This window comes from Poecilia mexicana, unplaced genomic scaffold, assembly GCF_051168715.1.
Source record: "Poecilia mexicana isolate PSO_F unplaced genomic scaffold, ASM5116871v1 scaffold_6, whole genome shotgun sequence".
Taxonomy (NCBI): Eukaryota; Metazoa; Chordata; class Actinopteri; order Cyprinodontiformes; family Poeciliidae; genus Poecilia; species Poecilia mexicana.
In genome coordinates this window covers 12,983,743-13,009,321 of record NW_028263375.1, presented here as the reverse complement: position 1 = coordinate 13,009,321, position 25,579 = coordinate 12,983,743, and the positions used below count along the sequence as shown (strand labels likewise).

At 39.6% G+C, this 25,579-nt stretch overlaps 2 protein-coding genes across 2 annotated transcripts; one reads left to right on the top strand and one right to left on the bottom strand.

Moving 5' to 3' along the window:
• The first annotated feature begins 2,231 nt into the window (after nucleotides 1-2,231).
• Nucleotides 2,232-9,881, top strand: znf710a (zinc finger protein 710a). Its single transcript, XM_014993144.2, has 5 exons — nucleotides 2,232-2,681; nucleotides 4,498-5,994; nucleotides 6,466-6,657; nucleotides 6,741-6,915; nucleotides 7,524-9,881. The coding sequence occupies exons 1-5, from the start codon at nucleotides 2,637-2,639 to the stop codon at nucleotides 7,712-7,714; spliced, it is 2,100 nt and encodes a 699-aa protein (XP_014848630.2). The 5' UTR covers nucleotides 2,232-2,636; the 3' UTR covers nucleotides 7,715-9,881.
• A 49-nt stretch (nucleotides 9,882-9,930) lies between these two features.
• Nucleotides 9,931-24,332, bottom strand: idh2 (isocitrate dehydrogenase (NADP(+)) 2). Its single transcript, XM_014993145.2, has 11 exons — nucleotides 24,133-24,332; nucleotides 18,767-18,858; nucleotides 18,287-18,452; nucleotides 17,901-18,061; nucleotides 17,169-17,312; nucleotides 15,834-15,970; nucleotides 15,602-15,753; nucleotides 15,395-15,507; nucleotides 14,407-14,504; nucleotides 14,205-14,297; nucleotides 9,931-10,326 (listed from the first exon to the last, which is right to left on the bottom strand). Exons 1-11 carry the CDS (start codon nucleotides 24,248-24,250, stop codon nucleotides 10,242-10,244), a joined length of 1,359 nt encoding a protein of 452 aa, XP_014848631.1. The 5' UTR covers nucleotides 24,251-24,332; the 3' UTR covers nucleotides 9,931-10,241.
• Between the last annotated feature and the right edge of the window lie 1,247 nt (nucleotides 24,333-25,579).

The following is a 25,579-nucleotide window of genomic DNA, read 5'->3' as shown; positions in this document are numbered from 1 at the left end:
ACAGACAGTTGATATCTGGATGTGTTGCACCCCACCACCAATGCCGCCGCCGCTGCCACCTCTCCCCTGTCCCTCTCTCAAGCTCTCCATCTCCTTGACTTGGTCTCTTTCTCTTGTTAGAAACAATAAGTTCTAACTTTGACCTACATCTCACAGAGGATGTGACACTCATGCGTGGTCACCCTATGGATAAACAGCTCTAAGCGGGCCTGCTTTGGAAATGGATACACAGTAGACATACAAACCATGTGGAGAACAGAAAGCGTGTTCTTCTTCTGTGCTTGTCCCCCGATCTCTAGCATCAAACACATTTGAAATCCCAGATGAGGGTTAGTGCACTCGAGAGCAGACCAACGGTTCACATCCCTCTCTCTTCCTGCTTTAGTACCTGTAGAAATTATATTTTACTCTCACTTGTAGCCATGAGTCTCATCCCATGTAAATGTAACTAAAGTAAATGGACAAGCAAGCCTTTTCCCCCCTCCTTTTTTTTTTTTTTTACTGATACGAAGATTCAGGCCTGGAAAGGAGCCAGAGCTTTTCCTACTCTCGCCCCCCTCCAAAAAAACTTTTGTTGTCTGTGTCTTTTTCATTTTCCCCATAGGCTAGTTCTGTGTTGTTTTATGTACGTGTCCCTTGTTGTTTCTTCCATGTGGTTTCTTTGTCTTTCAGCCTCTTATCTCTTTGTTTCTTCCCTTGCTCTCCTTCTATTTTCTCTCCCTCGACTTCCTGCTATCTCTCCGCCTCGCTCACACCCTCACTCAATCTCTTTCTCTTTCCTCTCCCCTCCCCTCCTTCCCTCTCATTCCCTATCTCCCCCTCCGCCCTCCTCCTTCCCCCTCCGCACCCCTTTCTCTCTATCTTTTCTCATTCTCGCAGCACTCCCAGCTGCTGATGATTGATCAAGGTTTTCAAGGTTTGCCCTTTCCTGTTATTTAGCAGGAAATGTTTATGCACAGTTCTCAGTCTTGCAGTCACAATTGGCATGTGTCCACACTGTGTTTGTTGTGCCTGCCCGCACCTACTCCTGCTTGTCTCACGTCCACTTTTTTTTATTTATTTTATTTATTTTTGTTTGTTTGTTTTAGAGTGTTCACAAGTACAGTAAAGGTGAGGTAATATAAAAGAATATCCGTCTAAATTATGAGGTTTGTCATTAGAGGCGACCTCATCAGTTCTCATCCGGCAGGTAGAACACTCTGCCACACCGTTCTCAAGGAAGTTCAATAGTTAATGCCTTCTCTTTGCTGTTTTTTCCTTTTTCCTCACTCCCTCTGTCTCTCTCTATCTCCTTTTCCTCTTTCCATTCCCTTTGCTCCCACCCCACCACCTCCACTCCTCCTTCACTTCTTTTCTTTTCTCTTGCTGATGGACTCCTCTTTTTTTTATTTTCACACTCCACCATCCCCCTATTTTCTTTTTTGCTCCTGTTTTCCTCCACACACCCTGCTCCTCTCTTTTCACCGCATTTTCTTTCAACTCACTATCTGTCTTTCCATCCCCACCTCTTCCCCCAACCCACGCCCCCCCTTTCTTTCTTCCCTGTCTTTTATTCTTTCGCCACATCCTTTCTTATACCCCAGCCTCCCCCTTCCTCCTCCTCCTACAGTTCTTCTTTACCTTCTTCCTCCTTTTTTTTGCAGCATTCTCTTTTTCCCTCCCCCACGCCAGTTCTCTTTCCTCTCTCCCTTTTTCTTTCTGCCCCCCCTTGCTTCCTCCACTCAGATTCACTCCCCCTCCTTCTGCTTCTTTCTTCCTTATTCTTTCTCCCCCATGTCTGTCTCCCTCCCTCTTTCCTAACTGCTTTTTTCTCTCCTCTCTTTCTCCTACTCTTCTTTTGTCACTCTTTTTCCTCCCTCCTTCTGAATTTCTCAGACGGAATAGTTTATACTTAATTAGTTTGGATAAAAAACTCTTCGCTCTCGGTGAAAAAGTTAAAAAATGTAAGCTTTTCTCAGACATTATCTGTCTGTCTGTTTTGTCACTGACAGACGCACCTCCACCCATAACGTCTCTAAATGTTTGAGAAAGTCTGTGGCATCTCTATGAGTGAGAGGGTCTAAATCACACACACGCACCTATATATATATATATACATATATATATATATATATATATATATATATATATATATATATATATGTATATATATATATATATATATATATATATATATATATATATATATATATGTATATATATATTTGTGTATGTCTTAGTGTGTGCTACTGTTAAAAAGAGGGAAATGCAAAGTATCAAGTGTGATCAAGACAAGATAGTAGTAGCTGAAGAGAAATGTGTGTTGAAGGGTCATGTTGAATTGTACGTAGTGAGAAAGGGAGATAAGATGTGTGTGTGTTTATGAGAGAAAAGAAGAGAAAAGTGAGATGGGAAGGAGAGGGTGGGAGGAAGAGAAAGAAATGGGGTGATGCTGTGTGTGTGTGTGTGTGTGTGTGTTTGTGTGTGTGTGTATTGGGGTGAGGGCTGTTGAAGGGTGGTGGGGTGCGAGGGGGGGCAGGCACAGTCAGTTCTGATAACAGCAACAGTAGGAGGAGGATGAGCCGTGGGACCGCCCCACTCTCCCGCAGATATAAATAGGAGGTGGATTTTTTTACTCCACTCATTTCTCCTGAAGGATGAGATCCCTGAAACACCTCAAACATCACTCCAGGAGCAATGTGGTGAGTCTGGGACCCGAATACACTGGGGGAGATGTAAGGGTTGTGTTAGAGAAGGGGGTTGGGGGTTGTTGGGGACTTGTTTTTAGCACTTTGTCAATGAGGTGTTTACCATAGTCCTGTCCGCGCTCTTACCCAGGAGTTATAGGAAGGAAGAGGGAATGTACTTTTCACGTGTGGCGCAAGTGCTGCGGCGTATGGACGTGTTTTCTGAAAGAGACGCTTTCTGTTTCCATTCCAATTGTTTGTCTTTAGGTGTCTTTCAGTCTTGCAACTTTAAATGTGAAAGTGCGCCACTCTCGCAATAATTACCCTACCTTCCCTGTCTACTTGTCATTTGTCTTCCTCTCTTTCATTTTGTCAGCCTTTCATTTTGCTGTGCTTTTTCTTCTCTCTACAGCCCTCCCTCCCTTCCTCCTTCACCTCTTTCTCTCTTACTCACTCTGTCTTTCTGTCTCTCTTCGGCTGCCCCCCTCACCACCACCACCCCTCCATACACTCACACCCCCCTTCTCCTTTTCCTTTCTCTCTTCACTCCTCTCACACGCTCACTCAATCTCTCATTCCCCTTCCCTCCCTCCCCTCCCCTCTTTTCTTTATCTTTCAGCCCCTCCATCTCATTTCTCTCTCCGTCTCCCTCCCTCCACTCCTCCCCCGCCCACAGCTCTTTCTCCTTCTCTTCATACCTCCCTCCCTCTTTTCTCTTTCTCTCTCACTCACACACGCTTTCAAATACACACCCAGTCTCTTTCCTTTTCTTTCCTCACAAACACACAGTCTGTCTCTGTCTGACTACTTTAAAAGCAGTAATTATAAATGACATGGTTATCAGGGCATCCAGGTCTACTCCCCTCACCCATGCACACACACGCACACACACACACACACACACACAAACACCTTTATTCCTGTTCTTTATCTCCTCTTTCTTTCTGTCTTTTCTCTGTCTACTCTTTTCTTTTCTCTCAGTATTGTGTCAGGAAAAGGAAGCAGCTTTTTCTTACATGGCACATTGAAAGCTGCAGAGTGCTACCTGGAAATAAACCACAGGGTCAGAACTTCTCAGAATAATGTTTCAGCCAGTCTGATCCATGCTGATATTTAATTTATATCATGTCTTCATATACAACAGAGAGCCAGTTCCTTCAAAATATGAGCATAAGGGTCTGAAACACTTAAAGATTATACAATTGAGTTTTCTGCATTGGTCTGGAATATAGAGCGAGTTCAAAGCCCAGTCGAATGTCTGAGCTTTGAACTTATGAGACCGCCTGCCAGCATATATCATCTTGTTAAAGAGGTTCAAGTTTGAAGGCATTATGAAGTTGGCCACAGTGCTCAGAGAATCAATGAGACGGTTTGCTCCAGTGATGGGCCGACCGTGGTCAAAGCTAGGCCGTCCCAGGACCCCACAGGAAGTGCCGAGGACAGTCCACGGAAGTCAGCTTCCTGACCAGGACCTGTATCCCTTGTTGTGTTCTTTATTATTCTAAAGCCTGTCAAGGAAGGAAGCTGAGCGCGAACACAGATCTACCTTATCTCCTCGATCTAATGTTCTTTGGATTCCGACCGAAGACACAAAGGCGGCGTCTGTACGCAGCTTTCATATTGTGAAAAATAAGATCTTAATACCTGCAAGCTGAAATCATTTTAGCATTTGGTTACAGCTTTATGAGCCTGAAATATGAGGGTATATTTTGTTCTAATAAAATATTAAGTAGTACTTTAACAGCTGTTTCATCAGTCTAAGTTCCATTATGCCTCATACCATGTGTGCGCGTGTGTGTGTGTGTGTTTGTGTGTGTGTGTGTGTTTGCAGGAGGAAGAAAGTAGCTGTTTGGTGCGAACTTTTCCAAAGATGACTGAAGCCCACATGGATGTGGGCACACAAACAGAGCCTGTGGTGGTGTTATCACTTGCTCAAGCTGCTGTTCTTGGACTCATCTCCCAGAATGAAATATTTGGGGCTACCATTGCCCCAAATGGCTTTTACACAGGGGAGCCAAAAGAGTGTCCTCCTCCTCCTCCTGAGGCAGCGGAGTATGAGTATGCTGACCAGCTGATAGGTGCTAACGGGGACTACCTGCCCGAGCCTGCTGGTGAGCAGGAGCCCCAGCCGCACTGCAGCGAGAGAAGACGCCCTGGTCCCCGTGGGAGAACCAAGAGGCCGAGGAGCAATGGGGAGATAGAACCTCCCCAGCACAAAGACGTTGCTCCACAGGCTCAGGTTAAAGGTGAAAGACTTGATTTTGACACCCCTCCTTCCTGCATTCACATGAATAACAGACACTCGTCCAGCAAGTTAGAGGATTCAATCACCCATCATGCCTCCTTGAAAGAGGAACAGACCTGTGGAAACTGTTCATCATGTGTGAGAGATACGCCCATCCCACAGACAGACGAACAGACAGAACTGGAACATGAAGACAGTTCTGTTAGGGAGAAAGAGAGGAAGGAAGAAGAGTTGGTGGTAGCGGAAGAAGAGGAAGAGGCACTGAACCTAAAGACAACTGGAGAGAATAGCAGTCCTCTGGAGAATCGTTATTATGATTCCAATGAGGTGGCCTACGAGTCTGCTGACATGCCGATGCAAGGAGAATATGAGGAGAATGGCCAGGCACAGGCCATGCTGTGGTCAGACCCAGAGGGGCTCGCCAGACGAATGCAGATTGACAGACTGGACATAAATGTACAGATTGACGAGTCTTACTGTGTTGATGTAGGAGAGGGTCTGAAACGCTGGAAATGTCGTATGTGTGAGAAGTCCTACACGTCTAAATATAACCTTGTCACTCATATCCTGGGTCATAATGGAATTAAGCCTCACGAGTGTCTGCACTGCGGGAAGCTTTTCAAGCAACCGAGCCACCTTCAAACTCACCTGCTCACTCATCAGGGGACCCGACCCCACAAATGCACAGTGTGTGAAAAAGCATTCACACAGACTAGTCACCTGAAGAGGCACATGCTGCAGCACACAGATGTTAAGCCTTACAGCTGCCGCTTCTGCGGTCGTGGCTTTGCCTACCCCAGTGAGCTGAGAACCCATGAAAACAAACACGAAAACGGTCAGTGCCATGTCTGTACCCAATGTGGGCTTGAATTTCCAACCTACGCCCACCTGAAACGTCACTTAACCAGCCATCAGGGTCCGACTACGTACCAGTGCACAGAATGCAACAAATCTTTCGCATATCGGAGCCAGCTGCAGAACCACTTGATGAAGCATCAGAACGTTCGACCCTATGTTTGTCCAGAATGTGGGATGGAGTTTGTGCAGATCCACCACCTTCGACAGCATGCCCTCACCCACAAGGTACTGGATGTTTTTTTTTTCTACCAATTAATTGGCTAGTAACTTTATGTTACTAAATCCTTAGTTGAAACAAGATCACAAACACTAAAACATATTTTAGATAAAAGTGTTTAACTTTTTTCTGTCACTGTTTGATGCATTAACATAGATGTAAAATTGAGCCAACTGCCATTCTTATATCACAGGCTATTCTCTAAAACCAGTTGCTTTGTAAGGACAGTCTTCAAAGGCTTTGAGTTTTTGTGTGCTCAGCCCCACCCCCAACATGTGTTTTGTTTCATTTGCAAAGCTTCTTCTCTTCCTGTTTGATGATTCACACAGTCTCTCTTGTAGTATATGTTAAAGATATTCTTTATTTTTAACGGTAGAGATCTTTTGTTCATGACGAGCACTGCCAAGAATTTTTAGAACCCTCACATATTTATATAATTTCTTCTGATTTAGACTTGACCACTTTGTGTTTCCTTCCAGGGCATGAAAGAATTCAAATGTGACGTGTGTGCCAGAGAGTTCACTCTGTCAGCCAACCTGAAGAGACACATGCTGATCCATGCCAGTGTGAGACCCTTCCAGTGCCACATCTGTTTCAAGACCTTTGTCCAGAAGCAAACCCTCAAAACGCACATGATCGTCCACCTTCCCGTCAAACCCTTCAAATGCAAGGTTGGTATACCAAGGGAGTATAAATATCACGTTGAACCAAACTGATGAAGGTTACTGATTCTTCACCCACCCTCCTCCCCCAGGTCTGTGGGAAGTCATTCAACAGAATGTACAATCTGCTTGGCCACATGCACCTCCACGCTGGCAGCAAGCCCTTCAAGTGCCCTTACTGCACCAGCAAGTTCAACCTGAAGGGCAACCTGAGTCGACACATGAAAGTTAAGCACGGCATTATGGACACCACAATAGATGGACATGGTGAGTGGCTTTTGCTCTTGTCCTAATTAGACCTCTTTGGAGCAAATGAAGTTGGTGAATATGTTCATAGGGTTTACCAATGGCATGTCTCCAAGTGGGACTGCTCCGAGGGCTTAGCGTCAAACAATTGTCACTCAGTCTGTCCCTAATGGACTTTGACTCAGCATGTACAGTAACATAGTGGCCGAGCATTTTGATGTTTCCGTCGCTCTCTCCGCATCTGTTTAGGAAATATAGCAGTGAATGGATTAGACCAGTGTTTCCCAACCCTGGTCCTCAAGGCACACTGACCTGCATGTTTTAGATGTTCCTCTGCTTCAGCACACATGATTTCAATTGATGGCTGATTAACAGGGTTTTGCTGAATTGGAATCATCTGAATGTGTGTTGAAGCAGGGGAACATCTAAAACATGCAGGTCAGTGTGCCTTGAGGACCAGGGTTGGGAAACACTGGATTAGACATGCCGGTCTTCATCAGTAAAGACTGATGCAGAGGACGGGCAATCTGCTGGATGTCCTCAATGTGGCCATGTGTCTTTAGGAAAAGATCTATGCATGTGTGCAACAACGTCTGTTATTGAACGCAGCATTCCCCTTCCTTTGTCAGAACCCCCCCAAGAGACAGAAGGCCAAGAGGAGTTTGAAGAGGAGAGCTTTGAATTCAGTGAGCGAGAAAACCGCGCCAACAACAACAACACACCCGTGGCCAAACTATCTCAAATGGAGTACTACAGCAACTATGGGAAGGGTGCAGGGCGCTTTAGTGCATCAGGGATAGTACCAAGTACCCCAAACTGAACATGTGCGTGAACTCATTTAACTTAGGTTTGTTTATTTTGTTTAATTGCTATTAAAGGCAAAATGGTTAAGTTCCTCCCTAAAGGGATAGCTTGTGTTTTTTTGAGGTTCTTTGAAATTATCAGCAATAGTTTCATTACCTGTAATTCAAATGTTGTGTCACTGAGTTTGTAGAAGAATAAGGAAACTATCAGAGCAATTGAGAACTAATAGCTGGCAACATACTAGCTGATTGAGTATTTCAGACGATTCTTAGCAACTTTAAACCTAAAAATCTGTCCACTGAGGTACAGATGTATATATGTAAAACATCTACACTTTTACAAGAGACTGTTGTTAAAGCCAGTAACTTAAATGTTCCTGTGCGCAGGATGCAGGCAGCTTTTCGATGCCCATGAGGCGGATAAGGTGGATGACACAGAATCAAAGTAACTTAGTGTAGTAGAACACGTGTCACTCAATTGAGAAAACAAAGACAAACTTAACAACAGCCACCCTGAGAAAGTGTAGAACGTTGATATCTCCTAATATAGTGCTGTACCCCCTAGGCTGAAGTTATCCTCAGTTAAAGTTGTATTAAAGTGCTGCAATTACTGGTAGTCAAAAAAAAAAAGTCTACAATCCCACTGAGGTTTTCTTTACTTTATGACAAAGTCATTGCAATATAGATGAGACCTATGTGCTACAGGTAGAGAAACCATTGCAGATAACATGAAAAAAACCTAACTTTAAAAAAATCCCAACAATCCTTTTGGGAATATGAGGAAGCCCAGCAAACTGCACATTAATATGCACTGGAATCACTCAAAATCTGCAAAATGTGAGAAAAAAAACAACTGATTATTAAAGGTTATAGGAAAAAAAACAGTATAGAAGTATTTAAGTGAAAAATGCTACAAGATCAACAAGATCATAACCTGAGCCCTAAAATAAAGCACATTTTTAGCAAGAGGAAATGCATGTTACATTGCAGTTAGACAATCCGTGTGCTGAGGTTTCACCAGTGTGAGCTGTGAGGGAAGGGAACAGGTGCTCTTTCACCTACCAAAGCTTATCAAAAGGTTAATGATTCTCTTTGATTTATACTGTGATAAAAAAAAATAATTAAAAACTGTAAGAAAAAAAATGTTCTGTGCTTTACTGCATTTTATTGTACAGTGCATCAGTTCTGCTGTATGTTGGCTGGTGCATCGCACTAGAGGACCACTGTGTCTACTTTTTACATTAACAACCATCCTTGTGTATTGATCTCTAGTCTATGAATGTAACTGTTTCTGTGGAATGTTATAAAGCAAATTCAAATGTCCTTTTTTAATGCTTGCACCCCTTTACCAAAGAATTTGAAAAATCTTGCAGCTATGGGTGAGTTTTTTTTTTTTTAACCTAGCTGTTGTGTTGAACTGGGACATTGAATTCCCCAGACTTCATGAAATTACATCCAGGTTTATCCTCCTACCCTTCTGTAGATCTCTTCAAAAGATTACCACAGAGATCAGGCTGTAATGCAGGTTTCAGCAAACCTTACTTTTCCCCTCCCCACCCTAAAATCTAAGTTTCTGAAGGCAACACTGCAAAATTTATTTAAAAAAACAAAACAAAAAAACAAAACAAAAAAAAAAACAATGCAACCTACATCCATACTTTTACTTTTCTCATTTTAAATTGGTGAATCTCAAACTGAATTGTCCCCCCCCCCAAAAAAAAAAAAAAAAAAAAAAAAACTTGGACAGAAATATTAAGTGCCCCAGTGTGTCTGCGAGAGCACACCATCCATCATGCTGCGTACTGCTCTCAAGTGATGAACGACAGCCTCCATACATGCGACAGGGCCATGGACCTTGCGGAAAATGATGCGGAAATGCTCAATATATTCAGTTTTCCACTGCTCAGCTTTTTCACACTTGCAACCTGCAAACAAGTTTCCCCGTGCAAAATGTTGATATAATGCGTAAAAAAAAAAAAATTGCTCATTTTTGTGAGTTTTTTTTTTATTTTTTAGCTTCAATGTTCACTGCGTCAATATTTTAGCAAGGATATGAAAATGGGAAGACGCTCATCCTGAAAGGCTTTCTGTATTGAACTCTAGTGTGAAGATGATATGAATAGAGTTGTATGAACAATGTTGTGTACCAGGCAGAATTGTCAAATAATAAATTTATTTACCATATTTTTGCTGAGTTTTTTAATTAAAAACGCCCACACAAAAAAACTAAACATAGGTCAAACAAGATTTATTGGCAAGCATTTTCCGTCAGTCTTCGTTCTTGCTCAAGGCATAACACAGCACGGAATACAGTACACATTACAAAAATAAAACTTGCACATAATGGGTCAGGTGTTTATGGGGCCATTAGATGGAAAGACGACTTAGTCGTTTAATTTCCTATAATAACTAGTAAATCCTACGGTGTATGCTCCTTCGAGTGAAACGCAAGTGGATTTGTTGACCTTTCAAGTTAAAAATGAGGTACAAAAACATAAGAGTGACATTGCCACATCCTGGTTCTTATTGACCGTTTCAAGTCTTTCACTTGCCGAGGGCTTTATCCAGATTTTTCTTGATGGCGTCGAGGAAGTCTGTAGTATTCACATAGTGCTCATTCAGCTTCACACTGAAAATTAAGCAAAAAGGAAGGGGGAAAAAAAAAAAAAGAAAATCAACCAACAAGATCCAACATCTACATTAATTGTACAAAATCGTATTAAAATCTGCTTAAACCTGTGCATGGATGCATGTTTTCATAAACTAAAATGAAAAACTTACATGTAGACTAGCTACAATGCATGCATATATATATATATATATATATATATATATATATATATATATATTTACTGCTCAAAAAAATAAAGGGAACATTTCACTTTAATTTTGTGTGTGGCTCCAAATCCAGGCCTCCATTGGTTAATAGATTTGATTTCCATTGATGATTTTTGTGTGATTTTGTTGTCAGCACATTCAACTTTGTACAGAACAAAGTATTCAATGAGAATATTTCATTCATTCAGATCTAGGATGTGTTATTTGAGTGTTCCCTTTATTTTTTTGAGCAGTGTGTATATATATATATATATATATATATATATATATATATATATATATATATATATATATATATATATATACACACACACACACACACACCAAAGTCTATATAGAGACTTTGGTGTGTCTTTCAGTGCTGTACACGATGTGAGGTACGATGCTAGGGGGTTTAAATGTGTATGGTTGATATATATATATATATATATATATATATATATATATATATATATATATATATATATATATATATATATATATATATATATATATATATATATATATATATATATATATATATATATATATATATATATATATATGATTAAACGCAGATAGGAATTAATAAGTATTCACATCCTCCTACTCTTTTTCAAATAAGGAAAGGTTGAGTGTAACCTTTGCTCTTATTAGTTTTTAATATCATATAATCTCAGTTATGGATCTTTACTGATAAGATTTATGAAAGAACCACCCTAAGAAATTATTTAAGTCTTGATCGTTGATCAGTAAAGATTGGAAAGTGAAAGTCGAATATTATGGCTGATCAGTGAACATGCCATGCGTAAGCACTACCAGGTTTGGGAGAATGTTGTTAGTGATCAGAAAGACTCATGGCTGGCCATTTTATCAGTGATGCGTTTCAAAATAAAGTTAGCAGTACCACAAAATGAGGACGAAGCTTCTAGAACGAAAACTATTTTCTGTAGATGTATGTCGGATACTCGTGCAGAGTGCCACAAAAGACATTTGGACCTTGGAAGAGAGCTGGGAACTTAATGTATTGCAGCGATTTTTCTCCATTTATCTTTTTGAAGAGTTTAAAAAGGTTTACAAAAGAAGAGGCTGGATTAGAAAATGTTAGCCTCTTGACAATCTCCCGTTCAATGCAACGCTACTCCTGCAAGGAATACAAACAGAGACTGATTTAGTAATGCTAACCACAAACTGCTAATATAAATGGCTAAAGGAAGTTTGAAATGTTAAGTTTATAATCATCTTGTCAGAAGTTTGAGATATAAATGAAAGTGTAAAAGGATAGAAATGTATTTGATCTAAAATAAGTTGGACACAGCTGGGGGTCAACTTGAAACCATTTTGTCAGGAAAAAAGGAATATAAAATACAGCAAGCCAACATGTTGAGATTTTTTTTTGTATGTTTTTGTGCATTTTATTTTTAAAGAAATGCCTGTCCTATAAACTGCAAGTACCTCAGAGTATTTCACTGTAAATATTCAGTGCTGCAGACCGAAACAGCTCATTAAGTATGGGCTCCTGTGAAGAATTCATTGTTTTATTTTACCATAAAAAAGTATTCAGAGATCAGCTGTTAAATTATTCAAAGTAGGTTTTATAATTATTGTGTTTAGTTCTTCAAAATATGTGATTAGAAATCATCCACAAATATTTCTGACTGGTACATATGTGGTTTCTTAATTTTATTAATGATGATTTTATTCCCTATCTGTTTTTTAAGCTTATTAACATTTACTGCTTATAAGTTCATTATCAGCTTTCCAATTTTGTTGAACCCAAAATTTTTTATTCCACCACCGTTTTTTGGTGGTGGAATAAAAAAAGATCTCTTTAAGAGATCTCTGTCCTGTTTTCAAGTATAAATATAGAAGTTCAGTACGATTTTATGGCAGGTTCAGCAGTCAAATATGGAACATACAAAAACCACAGCCTGAACGAAGGGAAGAAGGGACAGACAGATGGGTCGACACGTGAATGGATGGATGGACAGTTGGATGATGGGCAGAAGGATAATGAACAGATGGATGGATGACTGGATGGGTAGATGAACAGATGGATCGAAGAATAGATGGATGGATTGTTGGGGGATGGATGGATCTTTAAAACAATGTAATAGGAATTACAGCATGGAAATACAAATCCTTTTTTTCCATACGTATCCAATACTAGAAAATACTGAACACTCTGGAGTCCCTTTCATTTTGTTCTCCAACAGTATTTCTTTATGACAAAAAGATCTTCTAATGACTGCCATAAAAATATTAGATATCAACATACTGGGAAAAAAAAAAAAAAAAAAAAAAAAAAAACTTCAATCTTCAACTTACATGAATATTTGCTTTTTATAATTTATAACACATTGGCAGTCAGTTTTAGCAATCACAGTCTTTTTATTTAAATAATTATTATCTGGGCCTGAAAGCGTGAAAACATCTATCCAGCTTTTCCTTCGGTTCTTTCGGTGAATACATGACTCTACTTTCATGCCTTACACTTAAAACAATATACATAGAAAAGCAATCTTTTAAAGATTGCCATAAAAAACTTTCCATAAAAGTCTTGTGTTAACTCATTTCATGAAAAGAACACATCACCACATAGCTGGGAACAGGATCATGATTTGGGTGGACGGAGCTTTCAGTGACTTTCCACTGGTAGAGGAGTGTCTCACAAAATAATACACTGAAATCAAGACAACTGAGATTTAACCTAATTAGACGAAGGATCAAAAATCCTCAAAGCCAAAATTGATGCCACATCACTTTGTGGCCGGTGCCACAAACCTTTACATAACCTTGTCATAAAGCAAAAATATAACTCTGCTTATTGTTTTATCTTCACTTTTTTTTCCATTTCTATTTAGCTACAGACCAGGAATGAGCTGGTTAGCAGTAAAGAAAAGTCTGTGCCTACTACAGATGTCTGTGCAGACCAAGCAGAAACTTTGTATCCACAAATGTTAAACTATTGCCTTTTAATTCTTCAAAGTGACTCTGGAATATAATAACCGCAAACAAAACTTTACATTTCTCCTCATGTTTTCAGAAACCTCTGGGAGTAAAATTTCCAAACATGAATAATTACTAATCACAAAAAAATGAGGATATTCAGCTTCCGGGAGAAATTTCAAGATGAACCTGAAATTCTCTGCAACTTATTAAGTTTACAGGTGAACCTAATATGACCTTCTCTAAATGTTTTAATTGACATGTCCAACTCTTTGATGTTTCAGTACTTTTTGCATAACCTGCTGTTCTCTAACAAGGAGTTTGACAACTAAATTCACAACAGGTGTTTGATCCATGAATCGATCAATAGATGGACCTCGAGGCTGAATAACTCCAGGAAAGAGGCGAGTTTATAACAACTCCAGTGTCAAAAAGATCATCGCTGTTCATGCTGCGTCTACTAGATTAATCTTAACCCTGCCTTACTTTTCTGAGAAGTTACTGATAAATGTTTCAGTTTCAGGATGCAGGTTGTTTCCTGAGTAAATAACCATCAGCTTCTCTGTAAATTCCTAAGCTATGCAAAACCAACGACAGTTAAAAGATTCGGAAAATAGTTTTTACATGAACAGCAAGAACAAGAAAACCAAAAAAAAAAGTACAGGTTAAAAGTTTAGAGACATGAGTTGGTCCCGTTTTCCCCCCACAGCAAAATTGGATATTAATGTTAATTAAACTTACTTGGAGAGGCCGTGGATGCAGCCCGCGAGGTCCTTGGTCATGATGCCGCTCTCAACAGTCTCAACACACACTCTCTCCAGAGTCTGAGAAAACCTACAGGGAATAATAATAATAATATATAAAAAAAACCATACACACACATTTGTAAAATCTCAATTTCACCTTAAGGTTAGGTAGTTTCCAGACATATTACAGCTCTCACTTTATGAGGTCAGGGTTGCCGTCGAGTTTTCCTCGGTGCTCCAGGCCTCTCGTCCAGGCAAAAATGCTGGCGATGGGGTTGGTGCTGGTCGGCCTCCCCTGATAAGAAAATAATCACGTGGAAATCAGCCACTTCACGTCTCAAAAGATCAGAATTTAGCTCCATAGTTATTCAAATCAAAAACTCATACTACATAAATACATAAAGCAAAGAGAAATGCAATCAAAGTGTTTGTTTCTTTTCATTTTTAAAGGTTATCACTCAAAATTATGTTTCTCTGAGAAGTAGAACTTAACATCAGACCAATAAAAAAAAAAAGCGGCTAAGTTACGGCTTACATGACCATTGGAAAAATAGTCGACTTGACAGTCATGAACCCCATCCAAGACGAGGATATGCTACAGAAGGTCACTGCTGAACATCAGATTGCTGTATAACCCTATTCATGGAAAACTGAGTCAAAGGAAATGGTGTAGCGACAAAAATGTGCAGAGCCAAGAGTGTTATCTACAGCCTTGACAGGTTGATGTAGTAGTTCATACAAAACGAGGCCTGAGCAAGAACGGAATGCGTATAATATACATTATATTGACATATTTTGCTGTAGCCTGATATTTCTGTATTAAAAAGTTTTGTGTGGTTGTGCGTCATATAATTTTCTGTGAAACCGAATTCTGGGGATTTAGCACCTATAAGCCACATCTATCAAGATAAACTGAAATAAACACTTGAAATATATTACTCTATCTATAAAAGTTTCTCTTTTTGAATCAATACTTTTTTGGTGATAATTTTCCAATTTACAGAGACCCACTCATTTATTTAGGCGGGAATACATGTTGCATTTTATTTTCACCACATGATGGCAGTATAGAGCCACAGTGTAAAAGCAGGTAAGGCAGTTCTGCTACTCCATTCCCCACACATCTCAGTGGAAATGTTTTCCCAATACAGAGCAGCTGATTGACAAAGACTGATGGCTGCAAACCTTCTGGTGCTCGCGATAGTGTCTGGTCACCGTGCCGTGAGCTGCCTCGGCCTCAATGGTCTTTCCATCAGGGCAGACAAGGACTGATGTCATTAGTCCCAGTGAGCCAAAGCCTGAAAGACAAAGCAAGACCCTTCTTTAGAGCAGCTCTCACACTAGGGAAGCATTTTCGAAAAAATAAGCAAGTTTTCTTCTCAAATTTCTCACCCTGTGCAAGAATATCAGACTGAACATCTCCATCATAGTTCTTGCAAGCCCAAACAAAAGCTCCCGAAGACTTCAGCACTTGGGCAACCATGTCGTCAATAAGCCTGTGCTCGTACCAGATCTTCAGCTTGTCAAACTCTGGTTTGTAATGTCTGTGGGACACAAAAAGAGATATTCGTTTTCCATCCAACGACTTCAAAAGTGCTTTAAAAATAAGCCTTGAGACACTCACTTCTCAAAGATGTCCTGGAAAATATCTTTAAACCTGCCGTCGTAAGCTTTCAGAATGGTGTTCTTTGTGCTCATGTAGAGTGGCCACTTCTTGCCAATGGCATACTGGAAACAGCTGTGTGCAAACCCGGTGATGGACTGGTGAAGAGAGAAAAATAAACAGTTCATGCCTGCTGAAGGTCTTTATCAGCTGTAAAAGGTTTACAACCTTTCCCCTTGTTGAGATGAAAGTCATGTGGAATGACCTCTTATGTTGTTAAGACAAACAGACCGAGCTGATGAAGGCAAACAAACCAGTAGCAAAGCAGGCTGAACGCTTTGACTGCCAACGGTGTCCAGAAAATTTTACAAATCACCACGCACTGTTTCTTTAAGTTTATTCGTAGTCGTTCTGAACCACACAAACCTAATTCAAATGGTGTAAATCCTGGGAGAAAAAACACGATCATCACATGCTGGTAACTGTGTGCTTCAGACAATGCGTACACAAGAGAAGTCTGCACATCTATCGAAAGGATATTAAATGTATTTCAGTATTCAAAATGTATCCGTTTATATTTATGAAGAACAATGATCTAGTTGTTTTAAGGTGAAATAAAAAAAATTAGCTGCATGTTGTACAATAAACATATTACAAGATATGCAACAGGACTTCAGGGTAAGAAACTAAGTTTCTGACAGAATTGTTTGAGCTCAGGCTCAGTAAATCTGCTTGTTTTCAAAGTTTTCATCATTTTGATTGACCGGCCAAAACTGCTGCAGTTAAGTTCGCTTTTCTCACAAGGAAACCTAAAATTCAGGACACTTTATCAGTGGTTTGAGTTGTTTTGTTAGTTTGACCTCAAGCCTTGTTATTTTGTACAAGCAAAATACTGCTTCACAGTTCATCTCTGATAAGAGGGTGAAAGCATGTCTGCAGCCTGACCTGCTTTGCAAGTTTTCTTTTGATTTTAGAATGTGAAAAATAAAGGACTAAAGAAATAGATTTTTTTTATTTTTTTTTTATTTTTTAGTTAATTTAGAAGTTTGCACAGTAATGCTCTTAACATTTCAATTATATCAGAGTATTACCTCATGTCCAGTTAAAACAAGTTTGTATCGTCTCATCGTCATCGGTATTCCTTAATGTTCATCAATGAAATAAGATTAGAACATTGATGGATGGTGTATTGTGGCCGTAAACACCTGATAGTGTCAAGTTGTAAAATAAAAATCTGTATTGGCAGGGCAAGCTTTTTAAACACCAGTGATCACTCAAAAATCTGCACTGCTTTGACAATGAAAAATACAAAGAATCATGAATCATTTGTTGTGCGTCTCTATAGTCTTTCCTCACCTCGTCTGTGTTGTACATGCCCATTCCACAGCCGCCAGCTGGAAAGTCATAGACCTCCCATTCCTTGTTTGCACTTCCATCAGAAGGTGAGAAGACCATCTTAAATTTGCCAGGCTGGTCCACAACAAAATCTGTTGCTCTGTACTGTAGAAGAAGAAAGAAAAATAAAATGGAACTATGTAGTAAATTTTAGTGTTCACGTACATTTTCCATTTCCAAATGTCAGATGCTTGACAATTTTAAAATTTCTAGATTTTTCCTGTTATGTCTATGAATTCATAATGATTCAAATTCAGCAGTGTTTTTTTTTTGTATATATACTAAAATAAATCAGTTTTGTTTTAAAATGTTTCACAAGGAGATTTGTCAAATCTGGACTATATTACCCATACTAAATGCAGATTAAAATCTGACTTTGTTGTCTGTTAACTGTTTATTTTATTTGTAAAAAAAAAAAAAAAAAAAAAAAAACTGGCTCATTGGTGCATCTCTAGAATGCAAACAAAGTAAAACTACAGAGATGGGAATTGACCGATTGCACCTTAAATCAGCTCTGATTATCGTTTTTATCTTGCAGAAATGCACTACTTAATATTTTAGATAAGGAGCAAAGCCTTAAAACTACTAACTTATTTTCCTTCCAAATTACATATCCAATAAAGAATCTCATACTTTTAACGTCGTCAAAAACCCTGAAAATGTGTAGCGCTGCCCAGCAGAAGTGAGGCTTACTTGATCACCAAAGGCATGTCTGCCAATAGTGATGGGCTGCGTCCAACCCGGAACAAGCCTGGGAATGTTCTGGCAGATGATCGGCTCACGGAACACGGTGCCCCCCAAGATGTTCCTGATGGTTCCATTGGGACTTTTCCACATCTTCTTCAGGCTAAACTCTGCACATAAAAAAAAAAAAAAAAAAACACAGGTGAGAGAAATATTCCGAAAAGATGGTATTGTACAGTAAATCAACTAAACAGAAACCATTCCTTTCAAACTTTTGCTGGTCAATTTGCAGAAAATGTTCTAATGTTTATCACCCACAACTGAACACATAACGTGAAAGGTTGTAAAATAAAAATGAACAAGGAAGATTGCGAGTCAAAGATTTGTGAAAAGACCTTCCACTCTGGCTTCGTCAGGTGTGATGGTGGCACATTTAACCGCAACGTTGTATTTCTTGGTAGCGAGGGCGGAGTCGATGGTGACCTGGTCATCCGTCTGGTCGCGGTATGGAAGACCCAGATCGTAATACTTCAGGTCTACGTCAACATTTGTGAGGATGAGCTACAGAGCATGGAAAATAAAAACAATTAACACAAAGAACATCTAGAAACTTCCAACTGTATTACTGTATAGGAGACTATTTGCATTTTTTTCCTGAGTAAAACGACCTCAACTGGTATGGTGAACATGACAAGCCAGCTAACTCTCTCACATTCGACTCCTGAGCCAACAGCCATCTGTTCTCTCCTCCTCCCCAACATCATGCATAAATAATCCCCCACAGAAATATTCCCCAATCAGTCAATCACAGCCTAGAGTATCCCGCCTCCTCATTTGTGCGTTTACTCCTTCAGAGCTGGATGCTAATTTATCACCTTCTCTTTGATGAACTCCCAGATGATCCTGGTCATCTCATCTCCGTCCATCTCAACCACCGGGTTGGCCACTTTGATGCGTTTGTCGGCATCTGTTGATCACGGGAAAATGGGAGTTTTACTTCAGTGCCAGAATCACATGAAGGCAAAATGGACCATAATGAACCAACAAATAAAATCTCCATCATGTTTATTCAAGGATTTTTCCCAGGATAACATAATTTCAGGCTACATCTTAGGAATTAAAGAAGCAGAAGTCAGAAATAAATTTTTAAGATATTGTGCCATTTTATTTGCTTGTTCACGTTCCTCCTGGACCAGCATGAGAGACCATCTCTAATCGTATCTGTTCTCCGTCAGCTCAGTGTGTGAGAGACCTGCCAGCAGGACAATTTCGGTGAATCTAAAGTACAGGGGGAGGTGCAAAGGATCAAGTGACTCTCGGATTTCCCGGCTGAGTTAATGCTCCCCCACCGCCTTTAAAGCCCTCACAGTTTACTGCAAAATAAACATCAAGGTGTCCCGTGGAACCCTTAAAGAAACAGCAGTCTCTTTGGGTCAAACACCAAAATCAATAAAAATAAAACAAAATAAAATAAAATAAATGTGATAAATGTGAGTTTGGTAAAACTTTAAACCAACCAAGTATTACAAGTGAAAGAAGCATCGTTCCAATTCGGCTTTGGCCCAAACTTAAAACATGACCCGACTCCTGCTGCTTGGTGACTGCGCACTGAAAATAACCTCATAGGATAAACAGCTGCGACCACCGAGTTACACAATAGACTATTTCAGACGAGAAAAAGGAGAAAAGCATACAAGTGCAGCATAAACTTAACATATCGTTAGTGTTTTGTGCTGGTTAGTCAACTGGATAATGTTTGGGTTCTGTCTCGCGGTTTCTGTCTGCACAGTCCGATTTCTTTAAATCAGACAATGATGTGTGAGAAAGTTAACAGTCTGTAAGAGAAACAGTATGCTGTCTGTGCTGGCTATACAGACAAAAACTATTTTTGAGTGTGAACATGAGAATAATTCTGAAATATCTGTAAAAACCCTGTCCTGATACCCATTTGGTTTCTCCCAGCAACAGATATCTTTTTCTCAGCAAGTTGTAATCTCTCCTTACCTGAGAAGACCCTGCATCATCGTCCCTGCTGCTGGCCTCTGGTCTAATGTCTCCTCCCTGACTTTACTCTATTGTGACAATGAAGATTTCTTTTAGCAAAGCAATAGTGAGCACACAAATTAAAGAGGATTTAGTTTATTCCTAGGATTATATAACCAGAAAGGGATGGTGCATAGGTAGAGGTGAGAATAGCCAAAATTTTCACTCAGGTAAAAGTAACAGCACTTCAACGCTTTTACTCAAGTAAAAGTCGGTCTATTTGGAAAAATTGTGCAAATGTTTTTTTTTTTTTTGTTTTTTTTTTGCAGGCTCTGGATCGTTAGCCGCCATGATTCTAGCACACACAATAGTGCTACAGGTGTCCTGTTGCTAACCCACACAGGTGTAAAACTGACGTGTGTACGCTTGTGATGCGTTTAAAAATTAGCTAGGAAAAACGCATTAAGGCATGCCAACAATAGATTACACACTGCTTTTAAAAAGTGCGGAGGACACGTACCGGATGCAAGGGTAACATGTACCTGTTGCAGTCTGTCCTGGGGGGCCGAATACCTGAAAGGGTGGACCCAGCCCGGCCCCCCCTCTGGCACTGGGACTGACTGAGTGCATCACGCATTAGACAAAGAAAAAAGACCTTTGAAGCTTCACCTTTGGCACTTTGCGATGGATCTTATTTTCCTCCCCCATGCTTGAATTTAATTAGCCAGAATAAGACCAAAGTGTCCATTTTCAGAAACATCCCTTGCTTTGATCTTTATTGCTTCTGAAACTGAAAGTGCATTTAAAGTGCCCCTCTAAATCTGCACTTAGCCATATTGAGCATGCAGCGCATGATAAAAAGAAATATTAGCAGAACTAAAAACCTTACTAGAGGTTAGTAAGATGCTTTTTAATATGCATCACACTTCCCTTTCTTTTTAGCTACTCAAAATAACAGAAGACCTTCTGCCCCCAGTGCATTGTGGGGAAGTCTGCACAACCTGCCGTCTAGAATAGTTTCTAAGCAGTCAGCCCTAAATCTGCAGCAGAACGCTGTCGCCCTGCAGAGCGAGGGGAGGGAAGCTATGAGCTGAGCCGGTTATGCAACGACTGACTCTGAAGGACACGCTGAACCAAAGTCACGTGAGCCCACCTGCAACATCATTTGTACAAGCAGCTTTGCAGCTACGAGCTTCTGTGCAGCAAAAACAACACACACACGTAAAACAACATCAGATAAATTAAAAACCAATTAAAGTTTTATTAAACCAATGCACAAAGTGGGAGATATTGCATTTTAGTATGTTTAATAAAGTAATATGTATATTTTAAAAATCTATTATTGACAACAATTCATTTCTAATATATAAATACCTTTGAATCTTAAACATCCTTAATTAATCTTAAGTATTTCAGTAATTCAATTGGTTTTATGAGGTATTCAAAGTATTTTTTTTAAAATAATGTCACATATGACATTATGTGTATTGAAGTTAACATACTTCAACACAAGTATGTTAACAAGAGCAATAATCCGTCCAAGGTTACAGTACCAGCTTTAAGTATTAAGCAGCCTTACCCTGAGGCACAAGAAACTTATCACTAATTTTAAAACTCGAGTGTTTAAAGCTGCGTCTTAAGTTCAAGTTGTGCCACACACTTTAAGGACAGGCATTTAAAGATGAGCTCAAACTTGCACGACTGTCCATCTGTCCTTCCTGGTTAACTTTCAACGCAGATAAGACTGGGCTTCAAACCCCTTTAGTTATAGTCCCTATAGCAAGGAGACCCATCTTACAGCTGACAGGTTTGATGCAGGGAATGGTGCAGCACTAAAGTGAAACTAAGGTTTGTTAAAGAACTGCAACTCCAAAATGTGAGAACTCTGTGAATTTCAACTGATTGGAACATCGGGTCTTATCTTTGCATTCCAGCAAAACCAACAGAAAAGGTTTCTGTTACTTTCAGCAATCTGCCACTGTGTGTTGTGACTAGAAATGGAATGATTCAGGGTACAGTGAGATCTTAAAAAGTTGCAGTTTCAAAAGCCATAAAAATTTCTATGCCAATTGAAAGTCATTCCATTAAAAGCTTGGTGGGAGCGCCAGGGTGTCCAGCTGTGTATGAATGAGTCAACGCCACAGCAGGAATATGTATTTTGTTCATTTTCACATAAAGTTACACAGTGAGAAATTCATGGTGGCCCCTGCAAACCTGTTATTAATAGTACACCAATAGAAACACTGCATTTAACTTTTCAGGTGAATATTGGTTTCAAAAAAATTTAAAAAGTGGGAAATGAGGATATCTTCCACCAGCTGATTTATTGACCCTGAACATTCTTGAGCTGCAATCTGTCACCACCATCAGGTATGTACACAACAAACTTTAAATGGCCTGTTGATTCAGTCACAGCTAAAACAAAGGACAAAAAAAAAAAAAAAAAAAAAAAAAAAAACTAAAGACATCTTTAGTAACCACCATCTGGTAATACCTGTTCCCATTACAAGATTTCCTGTTTCTGTTCCAGTAGCTGTATCTCTTACTTTATTATGTGAACTGTCCCCTACAATAATAATTTGCCATGACTTGTCATGATGAATTGAAGTTTCAAAACCCAGTTGACAAATTGTTGTTTATACTTACTATGATATGACACTATCATATCATATTGCTATGATATGATAGTTTTTAATAGTTTGACAAACTTTTGGTCTGACAAAGCCAGGTTTTATTTATCTGTAGGTGCTCATGACATCTCCCACTCTACTTCCTAGCTGAGCTCTTATATCTAGCAGGTTTTGAACATAAATCATTCCTGTTACCATATCTTTAATATTGCTTCAACACTCTACAACCCAAGCCTTACAAAAACGGGTTATAGTCGCCCTTTCGAACGTCAGTCTAAAAGAATTTAAATGACATTCTGCAGAAGAACAGCACATCTAGTTCTTTCAGGAGCCTTACTTAAAACTGTTACTAAATGTCAGGGCTAAGTTCTAACTTAAAGTTAAGCAAGTCTAGCTTTACAAGTTGTAACTTACAAAGTTAGAAGTTGAATGAAAGTATCATACGTTAAAGATGAAAACTACATATCTGTTCTTCAAATGAAGGGAAACAAACGACAGTGTCCAGCAGAAGAAATTTAATGCCGAAGCGTCTCTTTAAATATTAATCTCTTGTGTAGCTGTGAAAGTTAGAATGACTTTCACAGCAGAAATTACTATATAAATAAATAAGGTTCCCTGATGTAGGCCTCTTTGCCATCAGTGGTCCGAAAAATGACACACTTTAATACTCATGGTGAAGATCTAAACAGTCTTCCCAATATAGTTTATTAAATGTTGGAGTAAGGATATTGTGCTGCAGCCTGGATGTGACCCAGAAGAAGACAGCATGTAGGACACCCTGAGCTGCAGCAGCGGCAGCCATTGCTCCCTGTAACAGACTCTCGTATGCATCGGCTGACCTTGAGGAAACTTTTCTATAAGTTAAACTAATGACAAAACCTCCGAGTACGATTTCATCAATTTGTGCTTGAGCAGCTTCTTTAGCTGGTTTTGAAGCACATTCCCACTGTTGACCCCTAGAGCAGAGGAATGCGATAAAAAGAATTACCGCACCGACAGCTAAAAACGGAACATCCTTATATGAGTCATCTGTAGCCGTTTTTTTAACACTGTCCGCAAAATTTCCCCGCAAGTAACCTAAAATGTTTTGATTATGAGCTGCGTGGGATACAAGCAGGATTTGTTGGCGGATATTAAGTAGTTCGCGTGTCATTCATCAAGGTTAGCGCGTAATCTTTACGTGATCCATCAGTTGCTTCTCAAAGTTTGAAAGAGAAATACAAAGACAGCTTTCGTTTTATTGCCCTGCCCTTCACCTTTCTCGACTTTTACATCCGCCTCGTCATCACCAGAACAATCCGCAGCAGGAAAGCTGTTTCGGAGATTTAAACAGGCCTGTGGAGCATCGTTGGCCTTAACCTAAGAGCGCCATTAAAGCTATTTACAGCATCCCAGCTGGCTAACAGTAGCAGCACACACGTTAAGCTAGCATGGCTGAGGTTAGCGCGGCGCCGGCGGCTTCAAACGGCTGTCTCATTACGCCGTCCGTCCTTCCTGACATTGCTTTCTCTATCCACATTTCATTTTGATTACATAAAAAATGCAGCGCTTTATAAACCTCCATTTTATTCAACAACAAAATTTGATGCTGGGGACGTCCGCCCCCGCCGTTATCTCCATCAACTCACAGTTTCTTTGTTGCAAAGTCTGGCAATTTGCAGCCGGCGCAAGCACTGCGGGATTTCTGGAGAGAGCCGCACCGGCCGACCTCGAAAGGGAGCTGAGAACTTTCAAATATCCAGCCATGTCTTTCTTTCCCGGGCCCAAAACACTTCTGCGGTCAACACTCGACGAAACTCAAAGGGAAGAGGGGACGATGTGCTCTGATGATCGCTCCAATATAGTTGGAGTCAGCAGCACCGCCCTTCTGGCCCTCCCCGGTGGAACACGCTAAGCGCTACGTCAGAGACATTCACCAGGACATTTTAAAGTATTAAAAAAAAAACACACAAATAAAAAATATAAAATATTAATTAAAACAGAAAATACTTTTCCAAATTATTGTTTTATTTAAAATTTGAACCCAATATTTACTGCAGGTACTCTGTGTATATTAGAACAGGGTCAGGTACTTTCAGTGACAATATCTACAGTTTACCAAATAATCACTTATCTTCCAAATGACAAATCAGGCTTAGCAGATTGATACTTATATTAAGCCATGTGGTATAAATGAGAATACTGACTTTGACATGAACGATCTATGTCTGGTGCATTTTTTGTTAAAACCTTGCTCTTCACTCAGGGAGGTTACTTCCAATAGGTAGAGCAGCCAGAAATCTTACTCAAGTAAGAGTAGCATGAGTAAGTTATAATACAACTCAAATAAAAGCAAAGAGTATTCCATAGTTCAACTACTCCCAGAAGTCTTTCTCTCTCTCTCTCTCTTTATTTTTTTTTTTATTTTTATTTTTTTAGTTGCAGAGAGGAGATCTAGTTACAGTAGTAACTTCTTCACATCCTTCACCTGGCAATATACATTTAGATCCTCCATCCAGTTTGATTGGATGGACAAAAATCTCCCTCTTTAGAGAAGCAAACAATTTGCAGCAGTTGTTTCTACAAATGATTGACTTAGAAGGGGGAATACAAATGCATGCTGCCTGCCTTCAGATTTATGATCCTCTCCACTCCCAGAAAATTGTGTATTATTTTCCTTTAACTTTGTGCACTACTTTGTGTTCATCTACTGCCTAAGTTTCTAATAATCACATTTAAACACACACACACACACACACACACACACACACACACACACACGCGCACACGCACACACACACACACACACGCACACACACACACACACACACTTACAATAAGACAAAGCTGCCATACAGTCTATATCTTCCTAGGGCTTTCAGTCGCAAGGTTTTGCATTCAATGTGTACATTTCTCTGTCTTGCTGCACTCATTTTTATTTCATAGTATGTTAGTCATGTTTGCTTTCTTCCACAGTCTTGATTTCTTAGGCTTATAAAACCCTTTTTATGAACACTATAACTGTCAAATTCATAACCTTTTTTTCAGTTCATTTCTCTGTCTTTTTTAGCAAACTGGTTCTTAATTAAATAGAAA

Excerpts from the sequence above, each read along its gene's own strand:
- znf710a (XM_014993144.2), top strand. The coding sequence starts at position 2,637 with ATGAGATCCCTGAAACACCTCAAACATCACTCCAGGAGCAATGTG. Across the intron at positions 2,682-4,497 it reads ATCACTCCAGGAGCAATGTG|GAGGAAGAAAGTAGCTGTTT; the intron begins GTGAGTCTGGGA and ends GTGTGTTTGCAG. Across the intron at positions 5,995-6,465 it reads AGCATGCCCTCACCCACAAG|GGCATGAAAGAATTCAAATG; the intron begins GTACTGGATGTT and ends GTTTCCTTCCAG.
- idh2 (XM_014993145.2), bottom strand. The coding sequence starts at position 24,250 with ATGGCTGGATATTTGAAAGTTCTCAGCTCCCTTTCGAGGTCGGCCGGT. Across the intron at positions 18,859-24,132 it reads GACTTTGCAACAAAGAAACT|ATGCCGACAAACGCATCAAA; the intron begins GTGAGTTGATGG and ends CGTGATCAACAG. Across the intron at positions 14,298-14,406 it reads GGCAACCCTGACCTCATAAA|GTTTTCTCAGACTCTGGAGA; the intron begins GTGAGAGCTGTA and ends TATTCCCTGTAG.